The sequence below is a fragment of the Chrysochloris asiatica genome, unplaced genomic scaffold (genome assembly GCF_000296735.1).
Source record: "Chrysochloris asiatica unplaced genomic scaffold, ChrAsi1.0 scaffold00112, whole genome shotgun sequence".
Lineage (NCBI taxonomy): Eukaryota > Metazoa > Chordata > Mammalia > Afrosoricida > Chrysochloridae > Chrysochloris > Chrysochloris asiatica.
The window spans coordinates 1,893,436-1,919,059 of NW_006408630.1; the positions used below are offsets into that span (position 1 = coordinate 1,893,436).

General features: G+C 36.3%; 1 protein-coding gene across 2 annotated transcripts in view; it reads left to right on the top strand.

Annotated features, from left to right (window-relative positions):
* The window catches only part of RBM46 (RNA binding motif protein 46), a 74,251-nt gene that overhangs the window by 12,751 nt on the left and 35,876 nt on the right, over nt 1-25,624 (top strand). For both annotated transcript variants that reach the window (XM_006867903.1, XM_006867904.1), the window contains exons 2-4: nt 7,061-7,222; nt 8,493-8,960; nt 9,466-10,248. In XM_006867903.1, coding sequence (XP_006867965.1) covers nt 7,072-7,222; nt 8,493-8,960; nt 9,466-10,248 — 1,402 coding nt within the window. In that variant the 5' untranslated portion in view covers nt 7,061-7,071. The remainder of the gene's footprint in view (nt 1-7,060; nt 7,223-8,492; nt 8,961-9,465; nt 10,249-25,624) is intronic.

The following is a 25,624-nucleotide window of genomic DNA, read 5'->3' on the forward strand; positions in this document are numbered from 1 at the left end:
CTTATCCTAGGTCTCTTTCCTTTCCATATAAAATTACTAATTGTCTTTTCCATCTCTTTGAAGAATGTTGTTGGAATCTGGATTGGGATTGCATTGTATGTGTAAATTGCTCTGGGTAGTATTGACATTTTCACAATGTTGAGCCTTCCTATCCAGGAACATGGTATGTTCTTCCACTTCTGTAGATCTCTTTTGGTTTCCTGTAGTAGTGCTTTGTAATTTTCTTTGTATAAGTCCTTTGTTTCTCTGGTTATGTTTATTCCTAAGTATTTCATCCTTTGTGTGGCTATTGTAGATGGTATTGCTTTCCTAATGTCCTTTTCATCGCTATTGCTATTGCTGTAGAGAAATCCAACTGATTTTTGTATGTTGATCTTATACCCTGCCACTTTGCTGAATCTTTTGATGAGGTCTGATAGTTTTTTTACTGAGTCTTTGGGGTTTTCTATGTATAGGATCATATAGTCTGCAAATAAGGAGAGTTTTACTTCCTCTTTACCAATTTGGATGCCTTTAATTTCTTTATCATGCTGTATATAGCTCTAGCTAAAACTTCCAGCACAAGATTGAATAGGAGCAGTGATAAAGGGCATCCTTGTCTGGTTCCTGTTCACAGGGGGAAGGCTTTCAGTTTCTCTCCATTGACTGTAATGTAGGCTCTTGGTTTTCAATATATGCTTTTGATTATGCTGAGAAATTTCCCTTCAATTCCTACTTTGTTTAGTGTTTTCATCAGGAATGGATGTTGGATTTTGTTGAGTGCCTTTTCTGCATCAATTGATATGATCATGTGGTTCTTTTCTTTTTTCTTATTTATATGATGGATGACGTTCCTTCCATTTTCTTTTGATACTTCCTGCATTGTTCAATATTTTGCTCTTGGAATCCTTCAGTATTGTAGTGAGACTCGAATTTTTTTCTTCAGTTCCTTCAGCTTCAGAAATGCTAAGCATGCTCTTCCTTTTTAGTTTTTTAACCCCAGCTTTTTGCACATTTCTTATACTTTGTCTTCTTAAGCTACTCTCTGTAATCGTTTGTTCAGTTTTTCTCTGTCTTCACGTCTTCGTTTCCTTTTAGCTATTCTACGTCAAAGAGAAAATTTCAGTGCCTCAACTGATAATCATTTTGATCTTTTTACCTATTTTTTCCTGATCTGTTGCTTTCTTTATGTATGATATCCTTAATTTCAACCCACGACTCATCTGGTTTTCAGTGTCCAGTGCTTCAAATCTGCTCTTGAGATGGTCTCTAAATTCAAGGTTGTATTTTGGCTCTCTTGGACTTGTTTAAATTTTCTTCAGCTGAACTTGCATATGAACACTTGTTGGTCTGTTCCACAGTTAACTTCTGACCTTGTTTTGAGCTCCTCCATAGATGTAGTTAGTTTGATTCCTGTGTATTCATTCCATCTGGTGAGATTCATGAGTATGCTGTTGAAGAAAAAGGTATTTGCAATGGAGTCAATGGTCTTGCAAAATTCTATCCTGCTAGGTTTGGAGTTGTTTCTATCACCAACATGTTTTTTTTCCCAGCGATTGGTCCTTCTTTAAGGATCCCTGGTGGCATAGTGTTTAACCACAGGGTCGGTGGTTCAAATTTACCACTACTCTTGGAAAGATTTGGTGGTGGTGGTTATAGCCGTGGAGCCGGTTCCGACTCACAGTGGCCCTGTACAGGGTTTCCGAGGCTGTAAATCTTTAAGGAGCAGAAAGCCTTATCTTTCACCCACGGAACAGCTGGTAGTTTTGAACTGCTGACCTTGCGGTTTGCAGCCTGATTTGTAACCACTATGCTACCAGAGCTCCACAGCCTCCCATATCTTGAGGAGTAATTGTATTCTGTCTTACAGGGTTGCTATGAGTAGAAATCAACTTAACAAGCAGTGGGTTGGTTTTGGTTGGTCCTTCAGTTTTTCCAACTTTCACATTCCAATTACAAATAATTATAAGTGCAGTGTTCATTTTCATATTGGTTTGTTTTCATCCTATTTGTGTGTTTGTGCGTAAGGTGAGTCTCTTGTAGAAAGGACATAGATGGGTCATATATATATATTTTTATTCAATTATCAATCTGCATTTTGACTAGTGTGTTTAATCAAACGTCTGTCCTTTTCTTACTCTTTTTTTAAAAAAAATATGTCTATAGCATCTGTCAGTTTGATTTACTATGGTGGCTTGTGTATTGCTGTGATGCTGGAGGCTGTGCTACCAGTGTTTTAAGTACTAGGGTCACCGAGGTGTCCTGGTGTGGCGCTGTAGAATAAGCACTGGACTTCAACATAAACAAAATAAAAATCCTAACTACAGGGTCATCAGTTAAAACCTACCAGCCGCTCCTTGGAAACCCTATCCAGGGTCACTATGAGTCAGAACTGACCTGACCCTTAGCAACAACCACAACTAGTCATCTATTTACTCATCTATCAGTTTGTGGTGGCTTGTATGTTGCTTTGATTCTGGAAGCTATGCCACTGGTATTTTAAATACCAGTAGAATCACCCATGGTAGATGAACTTCCAGACTAAGAGAAAAGGAGAGATGGACTGCTTCCAAATATGTAGTCACTGAAAACCTTATAGTAGTGGAACGCTTGTCAGATAGTACCAGAATATTGGATGTTGAAACTTGATGAGAAGCATGAGAATATTATCAGATATAGTGCCAGAAAAATGAGCCTCTCAGGTAAGAAGACACTCAAAATACAACTGGGGAAGAGCTGCCTCCTCAAAGTAGAGTTGACCAGGATGACCGAAATGGAGTAAAGCTTTCAGTACCTTCATTTGATGATGGGACACAACTCAAAATAAGGAGAAACATCCATCAATTATTGGAACATGGAATGTACAAAGTATGAGTGTAAAAAATTTGGAAGTTGTCAAAAATTAAATGGAATACATAAACATCGATATCCTAGGAATTAATGGACTGAAATGGATTGGTATTGGTCATGTTGAATCTGACAACCACATGGTTTACTATGCTTGGAATGACAGATTGAAGAGGAATGACATCACATTCATCCTCAACATTTCAAGATCTGCCTTGAAGTATAGCGCTGTTTGTGATAGGATAATATCCACACACCTACAAGAAAGACCAGTTAATACAACTATTACTCAAATTTATGCACCAAATTGAAGAATCTACCAACTTCTTCAGTCTGAAATTGATCAAATATGCAATTAAGATGTATTCATACTTACTGGTAATTGGAATGCAAAGATTGGAAATAAAGAAGAAGGATCAGTTGTTGGAAAATAGAGCCTTGGTGGTAGAAACGGTGCTAGAGATCACATAATAGAATTTTATAAGACAATGACTTGTCATTGCAAATACGTTTTTTAAGAAACATAAAAGATAATTGTACACACAGACCTCGACAGATGGAATACACATAAATCAAATTGACTACCTCTATGGAAAGAAATGGCAGAAAAGCTCAATATCATCAGGCAAAACAAGGTCAGGGGAAGACTGTGAAACAAATCATCAGTTGCTCATATCCAAGTTCAGACTGAAGCTGAAGAAAATTAGAAAAAGTTTATGAGAGCCAAATGTGACTTTGAATATATCCCACCTGAACTTAGAGATCATCTCAAGAACAGATTTGATTCATTAGACATAAAGACTGAAGACCAGAATTGTGGGATGATATCAAGAACATACAAGAAGTAAACAAAAGAAAAAGACCAAATGGATGTCAGAAGAGACTGAGTCAGTGGAGATTCTAAAGCAAATGAAAGAAATGAGGTAAAAGAGTTGAACAGAAATTTTCAATGGACAGCTTGAGAAGATAAATATTATAATGAAATGTGCAAAGACATGTAGTTAAAAATCCAAAAGGGAAGAACATGCTCAGCATTTCTCAAGTCGATGGAATTGAAGAAAAAATTTAAACCTTGACTTGTAATATTGAAGGATTCTATCAGTAAATTATTGAATGATGCAGAAAGCATGAAAAGAAGATGGAATACATGGAGTCACTGTACCAAGAAGAAATGGTTGATGTTCAACCATTTCAAGAGGTAGCATATGATCAAGAGCCAATAAAATACTGAAGGAAGAAATCCAAGGTGCATTGAAAGCACTATCAAAGAACAAAGCTTCAGGAATTTGATGGAATACAAATAGAAATCTTTCAACAAACTGATGTTGCACTGCAGGCATTCACTCATCTATGCCAAGAAATTTGGAAGAAAGCTACCTGGCCAGTTGATTATAAGAGATCCATATTTGTGCCCATTCCAAAGAGAGGGGACCCACTGGAATGCGGAAATCATCGGACAGTATCATTAATATCACATGCAAGTAAAATTTTGCTAAACATAATTTAAAAATGGTTGCAACCATACATTAACAGGGAACTGTCTGAAGTTGAAGACAAATTCAAATGAGGAAATGGAATGATATATAAATGCAGATGTCAAATGGATTTTAGTTGAAAGCAGAGAATACCAGAAAAATACTTGTTGTTGTTGTTAAGGGCTGTTGAGTCAGTTCTGACTCATAGCAACCCTGTACGGGGTTTCCGAGGAGTGGCTGGTGAGCTTGAACTGCCAACCTTGAGGTTCAAACTGACCTTGCAGTCCAGTATTTATCCTACAGCACCACACCAGAACTGCCTCATAAGGGAGTAAGTAATTTTCTTTTTCTTTTTTTATGCCTTGAAGCGATTGAGTAGGAGGCATATCAACTCTTCTCTGAATGTGTAGTAGAATTCTCCATTGTAGCCATCTGGTCCCGGGCTGCTTTGTTGTTGTTAGCAGTTTATTTATTTTCTTACATCGTTAACTCTTCTTTTTGTAATGGGTCTGTTGAAATTTTTTACCTCTGTTTATGTTCTTTTAGGTAAGGAATTTGTTCATAGATTTTCAAATTTGTTGGAGTACAGTTTTTCAAAGTAGTCACTTATGATCTTTATTTTTGTTGGATTGATTGTAATGTTACCAGTTTAGTTTTTGGTGAATTGAGTGATAGTTTACATGGGAGGACATCGGTTTTACACTCATCATTTAATTGCAACAATAGCAATCTCCTCAGTACGTCATCATTCAATAATATTTGCTTCTATTCCTTGTGTTTTTTTTTTTTTTTTTAGGGGCAGAGGGGATGTACACAAAAACATTCAGGAATATATAATCATTTAAGCAACCAAAGGACACATTCTCTAAGCCTTTGCCTCCTGGCCACCAACACTCAGCCTCTCTTTTTCCATGAGTCTAGAGTCCTCAGCTGCTCCGTCTTTCCATGTCCTCATCTCTGCCTCCATCTCTGGTTTCCCTACTTCTCTGGATAGGGTCCCACATTCTGCGCCTGCTCTTGTCCCTTGATAGTGCTAGGGTCCTCTGTTTCTGGACCTAAGATTCAGTACTCCCCCCTTTTGGTTACAAAACTTCTACTTTTATAGTTGTGGCAGTCACAGCTTAATTTTTTTGCCTCTTCTGATTTTTTTCTTTTCAGCTATTGATGAAGTTCCTTAAGCTGCTGCTAATTGGAAATCACAGTAGCTGCTGTTGGTGCTCAGATCTGAAGTGGTTACAGTTAATGATGTTTCTGACGGATTCTCTTGTTTTTGTTATATGCTGTCGAGTAGAGTCCAACTCTGAGTGACCCTGTATAGGGTTTCCGCGGAGCAGCTGGTGAGATTGAACTGCTGACCTTGCTGTTCAAACAAACCTTGTAGTCTAGCACCTCAGTCCACAGCGCCACAGTAGCTTCTTTTAGTAAATAGATAATTGGGCTGTTTTGAAACTCTGCTTTCTTTTCCTAAGCATCTGTTAATTTCTGCTATCTCGAGGATTGCTAATATCAGCATTACTAGATCTGGCTATAGTTAACTGGCAAGTATTGTTGTTAAGTGCCGTTGAGTTGGTTCTGATTCATAGCGACCCTATATATGGTTTCCGAGAAATGGTTTGTAGACTTTAACTAAACACCAACCTTGTGGTTTGCAGTCCAGTGTTTACCCCATAGTGCTACACCAGGATTAGCAAGTATAAAGCCCAGAAAAACCTGTTTGGCCTATGTGATTGTTGTTTTTGTTACTGCTGTCAAGTGGTTTACGACTCAGCAACTCTGTATAGGGTTCCCAAGGAAAAGCTGGTGGGTTTGAACTGCTGACCTTGTTGCTAACAGTCCAGTGATTATTCTGCTGTGCTACACCACGACCCCGACCTATATGATAAAGTAGTTTAAACCTTGGGCTATATAGATTGACAGTCATCATATAAATATAGGTATTGACGGTAGTTCTTTTTTCACTCCTTCTGCTTTCTTTTTTTCTTAACTCCCTTTTAAGTATATCTGTTTTCTCACTTGTATTAGTTTTTTCTTTCTAGTTTTCACTTGTACTTCTTCTTGTAGCTTAGGTCTTGTTGATACTGCTTAGTCAATTAGTGACACTGTGTTTCCAGCTTCTATTGTAGGAAGGCTGTTGGGATCAGAATATGAACAGAATAATGATGAGTAATCACCAAACACACAGCATTGGTTTCTTGCCACTCAAAAAGAAATACTTCAGCCCACTCATATATAGGGTATATAGGATCAAATTGACAACAGCTGCTCAAAAGATTAAAAAGAAACACAGTATGAGTGAGTCTGTTTTATTAGGAGAAAGAAGAATGGTTCAGAAAAGGAGGATGAGAATGGTTGTACAACTGGAAGATTGTTATCAGTGTTACTGAAATGTACATGTAGAAGTTGTTGAATTTGTATGTTTTGCTGGGTATATTCTCAACAACAACAAAAATTAAGTACAATTTTTTAAAAAATGAATGTTCATTCTCACATATTTACAAATTATAATACAATTTTACATTTTTAAGTAAAAATAAAATTACACTCTTACACTCTAGGAGTACCAACTTTGTTTTTTTTTTTTTTTTTTTTAATAAGATGTGGAAGTCATCATTTTGAAAGTGGGCACTAATCATTTTTTTAAAAAGCCTTATAAACACATAATGAAAAAAATCCAAAAAAAAAAAAATAAAAGAAATACCTCATAGATTTCTGGTGCTTCATGTAATAAGCTTAACCTCTTTTTTAAAACTTTGTCTTAGGAACTGCAACCATGAATGAAGAAAATATAGATGGAACAAATGTCTGCAGTAAAGTTCGAACTGGTACTCAGAATGAAGCTGCATTACTTGCTTTGATGGAAAAGACCGGTTATAACATGGTTCAAGAAAATGGGCAAAGGAAATTTGGTGGTCCTCCCCCAGGTGTGGAATTGTTTATTTTTTTTCAGTTAAGAAGTCTTTAATGTAATTATTTAGATTAGGTGTATAGCCTCACAAATATCACACACCATGGCTCTTTGACTTTGCGTTAAAACCTCAGCAGGGTATTATTATTTTTTACAACTATTGTGAGGGGAAAGAGGTCAATTATATGTTATATATGTTTTACCTTTAAATTTTTCATTCCTCAATCCTGGTAAAAAGCAGGTGATAAAGAAGTTGGGTTTCTGAGGGTTGGGGCAAAAGGAGAAATAGTATTCTAGCTATAGCTATTAAAATAAAGGAAAGATTGTTTGGGGGGCAAGTTAAAAGAGCAGTGGGTAGAGAAGTGGTGATTACCCCCAAAATTAGATGTGCAAACAGGTAAAAAATACATTTTACTCTTTCTCCCAACAGCCAGTATAACCTTTTCATCAAAGCCTCTAAGGTTCTATCAGACTTAAATTCCGGCCTCTAGCATCTTCAGTAAGTAGCGTAGTGATGATGAATCAGGCTGCTAACCTCAGGGTCAGCAGTTTGAAACTACCAGCTCTTCCGTGGGAGATAGATGAGGCTTTCTGCTCCTGTAAAGATTTACAGCCTTGGAAACTCTGTGCAGGGTCGCTATGAGTTGGAACTGACTCCATGGCACATAACAACAACAACAGCGTCTTCAGTGGAGTCCTGGTGTAGTGCTGTAGGATAAGCAGTGGACTGGTAACTGTAAGGTTGGCAGTTCAAATTTATAGCTACTTTTTGAAAACCCTCTACAGGGTTGTTGTGAGTTAGAACTGACTCAACAGCACATGACAATAGCAACAGCTTTTTCGATGATCTTATCCCTTACCACTTCCCAACTCTCTTAACTTTACATTAGCCATATAGGCCTCCACACTTTTTACATGTTACTCACATATAAAGCACTTGCTTTTTCTTCTTTCAAAGTGCTCTTTGCCCACATAGCTTCTTCGTGGTTTATTCTCTCATTCATTCAGGTCTTTTCATAAACCTCATGTACTCTGAAAAGCTTTCCCTTATGCAGTTTAATTTTTCTTTATTTCACTCTAAAATACCACTCATTTATTGTTTCCATTTACTGAATAAATACACACTTCAAGGGTGAAGGGCTTTATTTTGTTCATTTTTTTAGTCCCCATACATAGAATAGTATATGGTACCTAGTAACTCATAGAAAATTTGAGGAATGAATGAATGACCACTGAACATAAAAATTTTATTAGAATTTATTTGTCTTTCTCTATTTGTCTTTTAGGTTGGGAAGGTCCACCTCCACCTAGAGGTTGTGAAGTTTTTGTAGGAAAAATTCCTCGTGACATGTATGAAGATGAGTTAGTACCTGTGTTTGAAAGAGCTGGCAAGATATATGAATTTCGCCTTATGATGGAGTTCAGTGGTGAAAATCGAGGTTATGCTTTTGTCATGTACACCACAAAAGAAGAAGCCCAATTAGCCATCAGAATTCTTAATAATTATGAGATTCGACCTGGCAAGTTTATTGGTGTATGTGTAAGCTTAGATAACTGCAGATTATTTATTGGAGCTATTCCCAAAGAAAAGAAGAAAGAAGAAATTTTGGATGAAATGAAGAAAGTGACAGAAGGAGTTGTAGATGTCATTGTTTATCCAAGTGCAACTGATAAGACAAAAAATCGTGGTTTTGCATTTGTTGAATACGAATCTCACAGAGCTGCTGCTATGGCTAGGAGAAAACTAATTCCAGGTAAGTTCACTTTTTTAAATATTATTTTCCATATTTTATTGCAAACATGCAAAATGACTGTGCCTCAGAGATCAATATTATCAAACCTTGTGGTAGCATTTACAGAGACATGAAGAATTGAGTAAGAAAGTGTAATCAATCTAAACATTTATGTAAAAGATAAGCAATGCCTATAAAATAAATTATTTCTACTACTTTACTGATTTACTGAATGCATACCCTTCTAATATGGTTCATTGTTATTTTATAAAACTCCAAAGGCCGATACTTAATTCTTTTCAGAAAGGTCTATCTTTGAAATAGTTGTTTTGTTGACTCTGAAAGTTAATTCCATCATGAAATATAGATAGGCTTGTTTTAGTAAAAAAATTTTTATGTAAGTAGAAAACTAATGGCTAGCTGATAGTTTTTTTGAGAAACAGTTTTACACAATTATTTAACAATTCTGTTTTTTTTTTTTGTAGTCGTCTTCAAGCTAAGTGAATTTTTATTTTTTATTTAACAGGAACATTCCAACTCTGGGGCCACACCATTCAGGTAGATTGGGCTGATCCAGAGAAAGAGGTTGATGAGGAAACCATGCAAAGAGTTAAAGTCCTTTATGTAAGAAATTTAATGATCTCAACTACAGAGGAAACAATTAAAGCAGAGTTTAATAAATTCAAGCCTGGAGCAGTTGAACGAGTGAAGAAGCTTAGAGATTATGCTTTTGTTCACTTTTTCAACCGAGAAGATGCAGTGACTGCTATGTCTGTTATGAATGGAAAATGCATTGATGGAGCAAGTATTGAGGTAACACTGGCAAAACCAGTAAATAAAGAAAACGCTTGGAGACAACATCTTAATGGTCAAATTAGTCCCAATTCTGAAAACTTGCTTGTGTTTGCTAACAAAGAAGATAGCCACTCAAAGACTCTAGGCAAGCCACCAAATCTTCCAGCTCGTCTCAATGGTCAGCATAGCCCAGGCCCCCCTGAGCTTGAAAGATGCACTTACCCATTTTTTCCTGGAACAAAGCTTACTCCAATTAGTATGTATTCTTTAAAATCCAATCATTTCAATTCTGCAGTAATGCATTTGGATTATTACTGCAACAAGAATAATTGGGCACCACCAGAATATTACTTATATTCAACAACAAGTCAAGATGGGAAAGTACTCTTGGTTTATAAAATAGTTATTCCTACCATTGCAAATGGATCCCAGAGTTACTTCATGCCAGACAAACTATGTACTACATTAGAAGATGCAAAAGAACTGGCAGCCCAGTTTACATTGCTTCATTTGGGTAAGTTTTAAAATACTTTAAATAATATAATATAATAGAAAATATTACAGATTATTTATAAACAAATTTATTCTGAACTCAACATTTGTGGTGAGTATTTCATATAAATTTTATGTCAGCTTTATGAATTCATGGTTTCTTTTATAAAAACGTACACTCCTGTGTAATTTTCCTACATTTAAATGTTAAAACATTACTTGCTTTGGGGAAAATTTAGTTTTGTTTTACTCTAGCATTTATATAACCCTGCTTCATTAATTTGTTATTTTTGAAAAGACTAGTCCTTGTTTGAAATAAAAATTTTTAGAAAAAGCTACAGGATTTTCCAGTTCATAAGAGAGTGTCTTCATCTTACATAAAGTCTGTAGGATTATCTTTTTATGTGGGATTGGAGAGTTGATAAAATCAGATGCATTTCAGGCAGATGTACACAGCCTTAGGCTCTCCAATCTGGAAATTTGTCATTATTACTCATGAAAGACAAAAAGCATCAGTAAGAGATATTTAAGACCATTCTTTTCTTTAATTTCGTGCTTTAAAAAGAATAGATTTTCTCAGAAGTATTTGAGGCATAATTAACAAAGGTTTTCATATACAGCGATGCTAAATGAATATTTGATATTATGAAGGACGAGATGTCATATCGCTCTTCTTTTTTTTTCTGTTTCCTAACTTTTTTACTGTTGTGTTAGCTTCTCCTCCTCTGCCAGCATCTGATTTTTTTAATGCAGCCATAGATTTTGCTGAAGAGTACTTTATGCCCTAAAACCTATTTTTTAGAGTACTGATTTCTTGTGCCAAACAGTGATGAAGAGAGGTCTCTTACTGAGGATTCTAAATTAAAAAAAACATCAAATGTATTTTTAGTGAATTACACATAGCAGGATAATTTCCCATTTAACATTTTTTATGCATATTGTTCTACACAGTGGTTACATTTTCCACATTGTGTCAACATTCATATTTCTGTTCCAGTTTTCCACTCACCTTAACTTAGCCTCACTCCCTTCAGTATTTCACCCAGGCTGTTGAGTAACTGTTGACTGTTTGGTCTCTTATTATAGATTGTTGTCTTAAAAAAATGCGTACTCAAGTGTGACATATTTTCCTTTTACTTTTTGAGCTAACCTCTAATTTAGTTAAACGGTGACTTCAGAGAATAGTTTCAGTTCAAAGTTTGAGTGTCTCAATACAATAGTCCTTGGGATTCCTTCAGTCTTAATGGGTCCAGTAAGTTTTGAGTTTTAGAATTTTGAGGTTCTGTTCTACATTTCTTTCCCTTTCTAGGAGGATTCATTTATTGTGATGCTGACTAGAACATTCAGTAGTGATAGCCAAGCACTATCTAGTTCTTCTGGTCTCAGTGCAGAGAGACTGTAGTTCATGAAGAAATATGATTGTTTCCTTCTCTGTGGAAGAAAGATGAGGCTTTCTGCTCCTGCAAAGATAAATATTTGCTTTATAAATAAGCCTTGGAAACCCTATATAGGATCACAATAAATCAGAACTGACTCAACTGCACGTAACAATAATCCACCTACGTTATAGAGTCCTGCTGTGATGCTGTAGGGTAAGCACTGGTTTGTTAACCACAAGAACTGTGACTTGTTAACCACAAAAGCTCAAACCCATCACCAGCTCTTTGGAAACCCTATACAGGGTTGCTATGAGTCAACTGACTTGATGGCATTTACCAACAACAAAAACACCTAAGTTATAGATAAAATTAGAAGGATAGCAAATAATTCAAATTAGGGTTCTTAAAGAAAAATTGATCTGATCAAATTATTCTTTTGGAGTGTGGGATATAGGTAATTAGTGAATAAGATTTCCCCAGGATACTTGTTTCTGACATAACCTGGTAATTATGAGGCATTTTGATGTTCATCCCCACTCATTTCTCTAACAAATTGTGAACTTCAAAGATTTTTACAACATAATCTTAGTTTTTTTTAGGATAGATGTTCTATGTAGATGTGGCTTTCCTATCTTGTTATCCCATAAAGAAGAGAAGAGTTTTTCCATCAGCTCCTAACTCTCTTATTAAGATACTTTTAACTTGAGTCCTAGAGTCACAGTTAACTAGTACTTACCTATAATTATAATTCCCTAAGAAAAATCTGAACCAAGGTTAGTATTGCCAAGTTGATTATGCAATTGAGGGTTAAGATTGCCATTTAATAAATGAAAGCCTTAGAGGACTCAGGTAGTTTGCTTTAATAATTTATTTCACATTTTATTAACCTTATGTCAAAGCTGTTTTTTTATAAATAAAAAAAAATTGAATAATCTTCATTCCCTCAGCCTCTTTTCACCATGAGAAATATACACTCAAGATCCAGATATAAGCCAGCAAACTTAGACTATCAGGACTCCTATTTCAAATCCACTGCCATTGAGTAGATTCTGACTCATAGATTCCTGTATGATAGAATAGAACTGTCCCATAGGCTTTCTAAGACTATCACTCTATACAGAATCAGACTGCCACATATTTGTCCCTCATGAACTTCCAAGTTTTTGGTAAGCAGCTGAGTGCTTTACCACTGTACCACCAGGACTTTCTTGACTCCTGACAGTTAAACAGAAATCTTTATTTGAATTGACAAGAAATAACAGTGGACGTTGTTAAGCTAGAGGTAGAAGATATATGAGTATAGGTTAAAAAAAAAATCATGATACTAGGCTTCTTCATACATGTATGAGTTTCTGTCAAAAAAATGTGTTTAAACATGCATATATGACAGTGGATGGCTGCAAACAAGTTCTCTCTGTAATATACTTGTCATAGTCTCATTAGGGTACCTTCAAAAAAAGGTACATTCAAATAGGAACTTCTGAGGAGGTCTGCTGGACTAGTTAAGTTCAAGACTAAGAGGTATGTTCAGAAGGTTATAGTTTTTTTGTTGTTTTTTTTTCATTTTGAAGGGGTAATCCTGATATATTACCCCTTGACAGGCCATTAACTGCTCAAGAAGGCAAAATCAGCATATAATGAAATGTGCAAAGACCTGGAGTTGGAAAACAAAAAGGGTTTCTCAAGCTGAAAGAACTGAAGAAAAAAACTGAAGCTTCGACATGCAATATTGACGGATTCTGTAGTTATAAGTCAGGCTGCTAACCTCAAGGTCAGCAGTTCGAAACTACCAACTGTTCCATGGGAGAAAGATGAGGCTTTCTGCTTCCATAAAGATTTGCTGTACCCAAAAGAAATGGTCGATGTTCAACCATTTCATGAGGTAACGTGATCAATAGCCAGTGGTACTGAAGAAAGAAGTTCAAGGTACATTGAAGGCACTGACAAAGAAAACGCCTCCAGGAATTAATAGAATACAAATTGAAATCTTTGTATTTCAATATGCAGCAGTGGAGGCACTTAGTCTTGAATGCCAAGAAATTTGGAAGTCAGCTACCTGCCAACTGATTGAAAGAGATCCATACCATTCCAAAGATAGATCACCCAAGGGATGCAGAAATCAGCAGATAATAGCATATTACATGTAAGTAAAATTTTGCTGACGATAATTCAAAATGGCTGCAACAGTACATTGACAGGGAACTGCCAGAAGTTGAAGCCAGATTCAGACGAGGACGTGCAATGAGGATATCATTGCTGATGTCAGCTGCATCTTGGCTAAAAGCAGAGAATACCAGAAAGATGTTTAAATATACTCTATTGTCTATGTAAAGGCTTTTGATTCTGGATCATGATAAGCTATAGATAACATTGTGAAGAATGGGTATTCAGGAACGTGAGGAACCTGTACATAGACCAAGATGCAGTCGTTCAAATAGAACAAGGGGATAATAAATAGTTTTAAATCAGAAAAAGTGTACACCAGGGTTGTGTTCTTTCACCATACTGATTCAATCTGTATATTGAGCCAATAATCCTAGAAGCTGGATTATGTGAAGAAGAATGGCATCAGGGTTAGAGAAAGACTTGTTAATAACCTGTGATATGCAGACAACCCAGCCTTGCTTGCTGAAAGAGAAAAGAATTTAAAATAATTAACTGATGAAGATCAAAGGCCACAGCTTTCAGTATGGTTGTACCTCAATGTAAAGAAAACAAAAACCTTGACAACTGGACCAATAAATGGAGAAAAGATTGAAGTTGTCAAAGACATCATTTTGCTTGAATTCACTATCAACACTTATGGAAGCTGCAGTTAAGAAATCAAATGACATATTTCGTTAGGCAAATCTGCATAAGACCTCTTTTGTTTTTTTTCCCCCAAACATTATTATAATTTTATCTTACAATCTTTTTTTTTTTTCTTAAATGATTTATTGTGAATTATGTGATAGTATACATGGGAGAACATTAGTTTTCATTCTATCGTATATCGTCTCATTGCCATGGTTACAATCCCCTCCATGCAATCCTTCCCCCGTGCCTCCCAGGTCTTCAGCACACAGTTGCTCTTCTCTCTCTGCGTCTAGAGTCTCCAGCTGCTCCATAGCTCCACATCATCATCTCTGGCTCCATTTCAGGCATCACTGCTTCTCTGGGTAGGGTCCCGCTCTCTGCTCTTCTCCCTTGATGGTCCTAGGGACCTCCGCTCCTAGACTGAAAAGTCAATCAGTCCCCTCCTTGCTATAAAACGTCCACCTTTACATTTCCAACCCTCACAGTCAGTCCTGGTAACAATTACTCACTATTGTACCACAAGAGCCCCTTCTCAGCCCCGCCTAGTCCGATTGAATACTACTCACTGGAGATTCTACCTTCCTCCAGGCCCTCTGGGTCTAGGTTCCCTCTTGAAAGCTTGCAAGCCAGTCACTTCTTGCCTTTGTAGCCCCCCACCCCCCATTTTGGGTAGCCAATGTCCAAGTTGCCCATCCCTGTCTACTCTTGTGTGTGGAAGGGGTGGGAATGATTCTTGCTGTAAGGACTTGTTCCCTCTTTTGAGCTACTGCTTCCATAGGTCAAGTTCATCAAATTGTATGAGAATTTTTATTTTTTTTTCCTCTTCTTTTTACTTCTGGTTGAGCTCCGATCATCCAGTCATCGAAGCCAGGACAAGTGGTATTATCTGCAAGTGTCGGTGTTCTTATGCATATGCCCTCTCTTCTTATCAGCTGGACGCTTCACTCTCCACTCTAGTCCTCTGTGGCTATGTCACTGACTCTGGGCCCAGGGCTCCCCAGGTCTTGCCACACTGCTGACCAACCAGGTCTTCACCCGGGTTCACAGAAGTCTGTTGAATGTTGTAGGGCTTAACTCACCGCTTCATTGCTGTTTTTCCCTCACTTCCCCTTATCGGTGTCGAGTGTGGTTATCTTACAATCTTTTCTTTCTTTTTTTTTTTTTTTTTTTTTAAATTGTGAACTGAGTGATAGTTTACATGGGAAAACATCGGCTTTACACCATCCTTTCATTGCAATGATTACAATTTCCTCTGTGCATCATCATTCAACCGTATTTGCTTCTATGCCCTCTGTTTTTCTTTTTTGGGGGTAAGCACTGGGGAGGTATACCCCAAAACATAGGAATATATAATCACTTAAACAGCCAAAAGGCACATTCTACAAGCCCTGCCTCCTGGCTGCCAGTGCTCAGTCCCTCTCTTTCCATGAGTCTAGAGTCCTCAGCTACTCCCTCTCTCCATGTCTTCATCTCTGCCTCCATCTCTGGTGTCACTGCTTTTCTGCATAGGGTCCCACATTCTGCTCATGCTCTTCTCCCTTGATGGTCCTACGGTCCTCTGTTTCTGGACTGTAAGATTAACTACGCCCCCTTTTTGTTACAAAACTTGTACCTTTACAATTGTGACAGTTGCATGATAGCAATTTATCACTATTGACTCATAAGGATCTTATCCTCATCTCTTTCCACCAGACCCATCTAGACAAGATAAAGACTATTCAGTAGTGACTCTACCTTACCCCGCATACTCTTAAACTAAACTCCCTGTTGAAAACTTGTAAGCCAGTCACTTCATGCCATTATTGCCCCCCTCATTTTAGATAGCCAATGTCTAAGTTGCCCATCCGTATTTATACAGAGGGGATAGGATTGATACTTGATATGGAGACTCCTTCCCTCTCTGTTGGTATTTTGAGCTACTATATCCATAAGTATAGGTCAGGTTCATCAAATTGTAGCAATTTACCCTTGTTCCCTTTATCAAAAATTGTTTTTATTTTTAATCTTCTACTAGTTGAGTTCTGATTATCAAGTCATCGAAGCTAGGTCAAATGGATACTGTCTGCAAGGTTGGGTGATCTTTTGCATCTCCCCTGACTTCATATCAGCTTGATGCTTCACTCTTGGCACTAGCCCTCCTTGGCTGTGCCCGTGCCCTTGTCCATAGGCTCAGGAATCCCCAGGACAAGACCTCTTTTAAGTGTTCAAGAGCAAAGATGTCAGTTTGAGAACTAAGGTGTGCCTGACCCAAGTCATGGTAATTTCAGTTGTCTCATATGCATGTGAAAGTTGGACAGTGAATAAGGAAGACCGTGGAATTTATGCATTTAAATTATGGTGTTAGAAAAATATTAAAATTGCGATGGACTGCCAGAAGAACCAACAAATCTGTGCTGGCTGAAGTACAGTCAGAATGTTCTTTAGAAGCCAGGATGTCAAGTCTTCATCTCTTCTACTTTGGATATACTATCAGGAGGGACAAGTCTCTGCAGAAGGACATCATGCTTAATAAAGTGTAGCCCTAACAAGATGGATTGTCACAGTAGTAACAGCATAGCAGTATAGCTTAACAATGCTTGTGAGGATGATACAAGACTTGGGCAATGTTTTGTTCATTGTGCTTAGTGTTGCTATGAGTCAGAACTGACTCGACAGCACCTAATAATAATAACAATAGCCTTGATAGATTTTCTCAAGAACACAGAACGATCATGTGGGCTTATTGCTAAGTTGTTTTATGAAAATTGACAAGTTCATTGCTGAGAAAATCGCCAGAGAAGTTCCACTGAATAATTTGTTTCCATCATAATAGTGCACCTGTTCAATCTTTAAGGGTAGCAAGAACTGTTGTAGGAGAATTTTAATGGGAAACTGTGCCTCATCCACCATATAGTCCTGATCTTGCCCCTTCAGACTTCTTTTTGTTCCCCAAACTCAAAGAACATTTAAAAGGAGTCCCTTGAGGATGTCAAAACTACCATTTTGATGTGTAAATCAAAGAGTGCAGACTTCTTTAGGGAAGTGTTAAGAGAAATGGAAACACCACCTTCTGAAGTATATAGACCTAGATGGAGGGGAGGATATGTTAAGAAACAGTAGCTTCACATCTTGATATTTTTGTTTAATAAAAAAGGGTTTTATGATTTTGTAGCAATGCTTTTTAACTTATCCACTCATATAACAGCTAATGTTGTTGCTTTTAAGTGCTGAACTCATAGCAACCCTGTATAGGGTTTCCAAGGGGCAGCTGGTGGGTTTGAATTGCTGACCTTTGTGGTTATCTTACAGTTCCCTACCAGGGATTTTTGACTGGTAGCTATTATATTGGATTCCTGTTGTGGTGCTGTAGTATAAATACTGGATTGATAACTGCAAGATCATCATTTCAAACCTATCAGCTGCTTAGGAAAACCCTATATGGTGTCACTATGAATTGGAACCGACTTGACAGCACATAACAACAACAAGTCAGAGATAATCAAGGTAAGATTGGATAATAAGCCTAAAGAAGCATCAAACTGAAAGATTCCTATAAATGGTACTGAAGTAAAGTTTTAGAAAAAATTTCACTATATATACATACAAAGAAAATAACTTTAAAATAATACTTAAGTGCATTATGTAGAAACTCAGGTTATATACTTTAAGTGATTAGAGCTCAAAGATCATATAATACTCAATAAACCCTACTTGAGGGATTTAAAGAACCAGTAACAATTTCTCAAGACCTCAGAAAAAATTCTTGAAACATATAAATTTTTAGCTGTATATCAATAACACATACATCTTTCCCCTCCAAGAGCAGTCTATTACAATTAATCTCAACCCAAACCAGCCAATTAAAACCTTTAATCTTTACCTAACAGAAACTGGACCTTAAAAAGGCATCACTCATCCTTTTGGATAACAGTATGCTTCAATAGTAACAAGGAACAAGCAAGTCAGAATATTGCCACAAAAAATATTCAGTCTACTCTTAACCTGCCATAGGGCAGCATATCTGCAGCTCTTGCCTCTACTTAATGTCCTCTAGAGGAACCCTGATGGTGCAGTGGTCAAAGCACTTGACTTTCATCCAAAAGGTCAGTGGTTCAAACCCACCAGCTGCTCCATGGGAGAATGATGTGATAGTCTGCTTCCATAAGATTGTTGCTGTTAAGTGCCATCAAGTCAGTTATGACTCATAGTGACTCCATATAGGATTTCCAAGGAGCAGCTGGTGAGTTTGAATTTCTGACCTTGTGGTTCAAACCAACTTTGCAGTCTAGCCATACCAACACTTCTCCATAACGATTATAGCCTTCGAAACCCTATGGGGCAGTTCTACTTTATTTTGCAGAATTGCTAGGAAGCAAAATTGTCTTGATGGCAATGGATTTGGAGGTCTATCTTGTTTTCTGATCAGTGTGCTAAATCCCTGATCTCTACCTGAATTCCATTTTTTCTTTCTCTTTAGTTTCCTAAATGTGAGTCGGAACCAACTCCATGGCACTAAACAGTTTAAGCAAAACATTTTTAACCACAGGAGAACTGAAGACTGTGGTTAATGAAAACTATACTCTCTTTTTTGTTGTTTGTTTGAAAATTAAAGGCTTTTCCATCTCTTTAATATCAGAAAATAACTTCCCTCACTTCACTGGGAGCTGATAACCCAGTTAGCTGGATAAATCATGTCTTTACTTGGTTATATTGAGGTCCATGTGATAAGTATAATACTCCATGGGTTTAATAGGCAAAATTCAGATTTGGGGATTAAGATAGGCATGTGCTATATATGAGTATGAGCTGTTATGTGGTGCTGTGGGTTAAGCACTGGACTACTAGCCTAAAGGTTGGCTGTTCAGATCCATGTGCCACTCCTTGGAAATCTTACACAGAGTCGTGACGAATTGGAACCTACTCAGTGACACTTAACAGCAACAACAATAATGGAGCCTGGCTGAGTGTGAATAATTTTACTTTACCTAAAATTTTGTCTTTTTTTAAAAAAATTGGTCCTTTTAATATTGCCACTACTTTTCCCTTTGCCATATATGAGTAGAATAAGGAAAAACTAACAGATAAAGAAAAGATAGCTATAATTTGGTGGTGAGGGGGGAAATCCCGTAGAATGCATAGTGGAAACAGGGAGGCCAGCCTTCATATGTGTTGATAATTCATTTATTTAATAATTTATTAACAAATAATTACAGAGAGGAGTCCTGGTGTGGTGCCGTAGGACAAGCATTGGACTGGAAGGTTTGTTTGAACTGTCAGGTTGCTCCTTGGTCGCTATGAGTTGGAACTAGCTCTACGGCACTAAACAACAATATTTATAGACAAGGCAGTTCTTTATTCATGTCTGTATCTGTATAATATCCACTATTACAAGTGATAGGTTTTTCTTCCTGTAATGGCTGCCTTACACTTTAAGACAGGAATGAGAAGCCTCTGTGTCACAAATTAGGTTGTACCCTTGATTTAATTTCATTTATCAATATGACCGATGAAACTTAATTGTAAAGCAAATCTCTTTAGGACACCTTTTATGTGAAGATGTACAGCTTCGGAAACCCTGTACTGGATTGCTATGAGTTGGAACCGACTCCACGGCACATAACAACAACTGTACTTTACTAAGTACTCAGGATCTATGGATAAATCCAATGTTGTTTTTGCTCTTAAGGAGTCACAGTGTAGTGAAGGAGGCAAATAGATACACTAATTTCTGTGCTTAGGTTATTTCAGGGGAGTCCAGAGGAAGGGCACATCTCTCACTTAATCTGAATTATACACTTGGAGGGAGTTGTTTAGCATATAGGGCACACATTGACACCCTAATATTGGAAAAATAGGATGGGGTGAGTTGATGGCAAGCAGTTCTTGTATAGTGTTTAGTGTTGCTCAATCAATGTTCAGGAAGTTATAGAATTGAACGATGTGGGCATTTGTTCATTGAAATTACATCTGTCCTATTCATTAAGACTACACGTATTTTATTATTATTATTAGCAGGACCATGTTAGCTGTACTTGCTTTTCCTCTGAGCAAGTAATTTTTATCTGTGTATGTCCATTCTGATTTGTGTGGAGTATTTTATCATTAATTATCAATCTATTTATTACCGTACATGCTTTTCTTTTTTCAGTATTTGTTTATGGATGATTTGCATATAGCTTCTCATATTTATCTTGGTAGTAGCATCCATCATTAGAATCTTTAATATTTTCCTAGTCATTAGGTGGTCAAATATTTAGTGTCTGTCCTACTGTCTGTATAAATGTTTTATAGCTATTATGTTTGCTATCCCAATAGTATTTCATTTAGGCCTGATTTCTGTTTTCACTTACAACTTATTAAAAAGTTAGGAAATAGAAGAAATGATAGGGGAGAAGGTATGCTATTATGAGAAATTTTAATCTGAAAAATAATTTTTTTTCTGTCTCATGAGCTATAATTTCCAGATTGATGGGCAGAAATATAAAAATAAAAGAAAATTAAATTTCAGGTTTTAAAATAATTGGCAGTGAATTGTTTTGAAATACAGAATCTTTCTTTAGGTTATTAATTTAAGAAATAATTTTAAGGGAACTTAAGCTAAGTATAATATAATGGCTATGGCTATAGTATAATAGAAATTTTGACTATAGAATAATTAAAAGAAAAATAATTCTTTAGAAAGCTCCTCTCGTTTAAATTATAGCTCTAACTTTAATGACACTATTTTTAAATTGATGGTATAAAGAACAAAAATAATTTTCAGAAGTTGATTTAAAATTTACTAATTTAAAAAGTAGCTATCAGCATAGATGTTTTATTCATTTGTGGCATATGACCAAGTAGTGAGCCGAAAATTCCATTAACTCAACTATGTGTCTTTGACCTGCTGAGAGGTCCCAATTCTCATGATAATGAATTTTTGAAATTTAGCATATTTTTCTGAAAGGCCTTTTGAACCGTCATCTGGTATTGTTAATGATTCTTATTTTACTTATTCTTATATTAACGAGTCACAATAATAATGAGTACAAGAGAGAAAGTATAAGAATTCTGTAGTTCCCACAAACTGACTTTGGAAGGAAAATTAATCATTTTATCTCTGTGGACTGGTAAAGGACCCTTTTATCTAAAAAAAAGTGATATGATTTAATTTAAAACTTGATTTAAAATATTTATAAAGGACCAAAACCAATACTTATAAGTATCTTTTATCTGTCTGCCAGGGTACATATTTTATTTTAGTATCTTGGTGTTATGTTTTCGTTTTTATTAAAAACATCCTATGCTGTATATTGGTTCCAAAGTTATATTTATTAACTGGCCAATATGATCATTGTGATTTTATATTTTAAAATCAAAAGCTTCTTTCACAAATTAAATCTGCATCAGTTTATAGAATTCAAAACTTGTTTGTTTTCTTCATAGCAGAACAATTGGATAAAAAGAAACATGAAAGGTTCAGCTGTTTTACTTGCATGATAACAAGCTGTCAGTTGCCTTTGATTATTGTCTTCCTAAATTTACAAATTAATTATGTCACAACCAAGATTTTATGAAACAAATTACTTGAAAGTTTGGGGATTATTATTATTGTTATTATTTTTTTAACAAAGAAGCTAGGAAAATAATGATGTAGGAGCCATAGAGATACAGTATTATTAAAGCTCTGACTACCCACTGAAAGGTTAGTGGTTCAAATCCACAAGCCACTCAGTGGGAGAGAGATTGGACACTTTGCTTTCATAAAGATTACAGCCTCAGAAACCCCTGAAATAGTTCTACTCTTTTCATTAGGGTCTCTATTGAGTTGCAATGGATTTTATGGCAATAGGCTTGGGGTTATTGTTTTTATTGAAAAACAAACAACAAAAACCTGCAGTTCTGTAGTTATACTTACTAACTGACCACTATAATCATTGTCATTTCATGTTCTTTATTCAAAATTTGTTTACTCATATGTGAACTATCTTATGAGTTTTTAATATTTTTGTACTGGCTTATATATTTCTAAAATACTTATCTTAATATTTTAGTTTAAATAGGAGCTGTTTATTAATGAATTTGTCAGTTTAATCATGTAATTCATATTTAAAAACAATAGTTAAAATTCTCTTTATCAAATATCCAAAGTTTGCATTACTGTTCCATTCTTAGGTATCTACAGTACTTCATAATTTTGCCACATTGCTGTCATTTAAAGATGTGTTTTCTAAATGTGTCTTTAGAAGAATAACTTTAGTTATACTGATGTAAGGTAAGCACCTTACTGGTAACTATGAGGTTGGCAGTTCAAACCTAGTAACTGCTCTTTGGAAACTGTATTCAAGGTTGCTATGAACCAAGACCAACTTGATGGCACTTAACAACAATGCCTTACCTATTGATTTGGTCGTATAATCAGTAAAATCTGCTCTATAGAAAACTGCACTTAGTCTTCAGTATGTAATGTTTTCATTTCTGCTTCATGTTTAATAGTAAGTAAACCATAGTTTTATTATAGCAATATAACTTAGTGAATAGACTTATGAATTGAGACAGACAATGCTTTGGAATGAGCAGTTTTAGTGTGATGAAATTATCCAAGAAACTGTAGTTTTAGGTTACTTTAAATTAGTGCTTTCAGGCTTAATATGTACTATTACTAGTTAATATTCAATATGTTGTCAATTATTCTAGAGTTATACAATTTGCTTGTCAATTTGCCATACTGTGGTGACTTGTGTATTTCTGTAGTGCTGGAAACGATGCCACTGGCATTTTAAATATTAGCTGGGTCACCCATGGTGGACTGGTTTCAGCAGAAATTCCAGACTAAAACAAGGGAGAAGGAATGTGTAACCACTGAAAACCTTATGAACAGCAGCAGAACATTTTCATGTATAGTACCAGAAGATTAAAATATCATGACTAGAAATGGAGCATTGTCAGATATAGTGCTATAACATGAGAACTTTAAGCTGAAAGACACTTAAAATATGGCTGGGGAAGAGCTGTCTCCTCAAAATAGAATTGACTTTTGTGATGGGAATGTAGCAAAGCTTTCAGGTTCTTCATTTGCTGATGGACACAACTCAAAATGAGGAGAAACATCTGAGAATATCCATGAATAATTAGAACATACAAGTAGAATCCAGGAAAATTGGAAGTTGTCAAAAAGAAATGGAATGCATAAAGATCAACATCCTAGGTGTTAGTGAGCTAAAATGGACTGATATTGGCCATTTAAAATCTGACATTCATATGGTTTGCTATGCTGGGAACATCATATTGAAAAGGAATCGATTGTCAAAAAGAACATTTCAAGTTCTATCATGAAGTACGATGTTGTCTGTGATAGGATAGTATCTATATGCCTGTAAGGAAGACCAGTTAATACCTCTAATATTCAGATTTACCAACCACTAAAACCAGTGATGATGAAAATCGAAGAATTCTACCAACTTCTTTAGTCTGAAATTGATCAAATAGGCAATCAAGCTGCACTGATAAGTGTTGGTGATTGGAATGGAAAAGTTGGAAACAAAAAGTAGTTGGAAAATATGACATTGGTGATACAAATGATGCATGAGATCACATGGTAGAATTTGGCAAGATCAATACTTATTCATTGCAAAACCTTTTTTTAAACAACATAAAAGGCATCTATATACAAGGATCTCACCAGATGGAATGAATGCACAGGATTCAACTTGACTACAACTATGGGAAAACACTTATCATCAATCAAAACAAGGCCAGGACAGACCATGGAACAGACTGTCAGCTGATCGTGTGCAAGTTCAGGAGGCTAAAGCTGAAGAAAATTAAAGCAAACTCACTAGAACCAAAATATGACCTTTAATATATCCCACTTAAATTTAGAGAGAATTTCAAAAACAGATTTGAATAATTTGACGCTAATGACCAAAGACTTGAAGAATTGTATGGCATCAAGACCATTAGACATGAAGAAAGCAAAAGGTCATTAAAAAGAAAGAAAAGGCTAAAATGGATGTCCGAAGAAACTTTTGAAAGCCTAAAGCAAATGGAAGATATGAAGTAAAAGAGCTGAACAGAAACTATCAAAAGGCAGCTTCAGAAGACAAAGTCAAATATTATAATGAAATGTGGGAAGACTCGGAGTCAGAAAACTAAAAGATAAAAACATGCTCAGTGGTTTTCAAGCTGAAAGAGTTGATGAAAAAAATTCAAGCCTTTGGGTTGCAATATTGACGGAGTCTATGGAGAAAGATGAGGCTTTCTACTCCCGTAAAGATTTACACCCTCGGAAACCCTATACAGGGTCGCTATGGGTCGGAACTGACTCGATGGCACATAACAACAACAACATAGGCAAAATATGTTTTTGAATGATGTAGAAAGCATCAAAACAAGATGGAAGGAATACACAGAATCACTGTACCAAATGGAAATGGTTGGTGTTCAACCATTTCAAGAGGTAGCATATGATCAAGAGCCAATGACACTGAAGAAGGAAGTCTAAGGTGCACCGAAGTAATTGGCAAAGAACAAGGCACCAGGAATTGATGGAATCAAAATTGAAGTCTCTCAAGAAAGTGAGGCGGCACAGGAGGCACTCACTCATCTCTGCCAAGAGATTTGGAAGACAATTACCTGGCTGACTGATTGGAAGAGATCCATATTTGTGCCCATTCCAAAGAGAGGTGACCCAGCGGAATGCGGAAATCATCAAACAGTATCTTTGGTATCCCATATGAGTAAAGTTTTAGAGCTCTGGTAGTCTAGTGGTTACGAATTGGACTGCGAGCTGCAAGGTCAGCAGTTCGAAACTACCAGCTGTTCCGCTGGAGAAAGATGAGGCTTTCTGCTCCCGTAAAGATTTATAGCCTCGAAAACCCTGAGTAGGGTCTGTATGAGTCGGAACCGACTCCACAGCACATAACAACAACAACAAAGGTAATACAGAAATGGCTGCAAGCATACATTGACAGAGAACTTTCCTGATATTGAACCATCCTTGCACCTCTTTTATGAAACCCACATGGTCATGGTGTATTATTATTATTTTTTTTGATGTGCTATTGGATTCTGTTGGCTAGGATTTTGTTGAGGATTTTTGTGTCTATGTTCATGAGGGATATTTGTCTATAGTTTTCCTTCTTAGTGATATCCTTCCCAGGTTTTGGTATGAGGGTTATGCTTGCTTCATAAAAAGTTTTAGGGAGTTTTCCATCTTCTTCTATGTTCTGGGTAATTTGAGTAGAATTGGTGACAGTTCTTCTC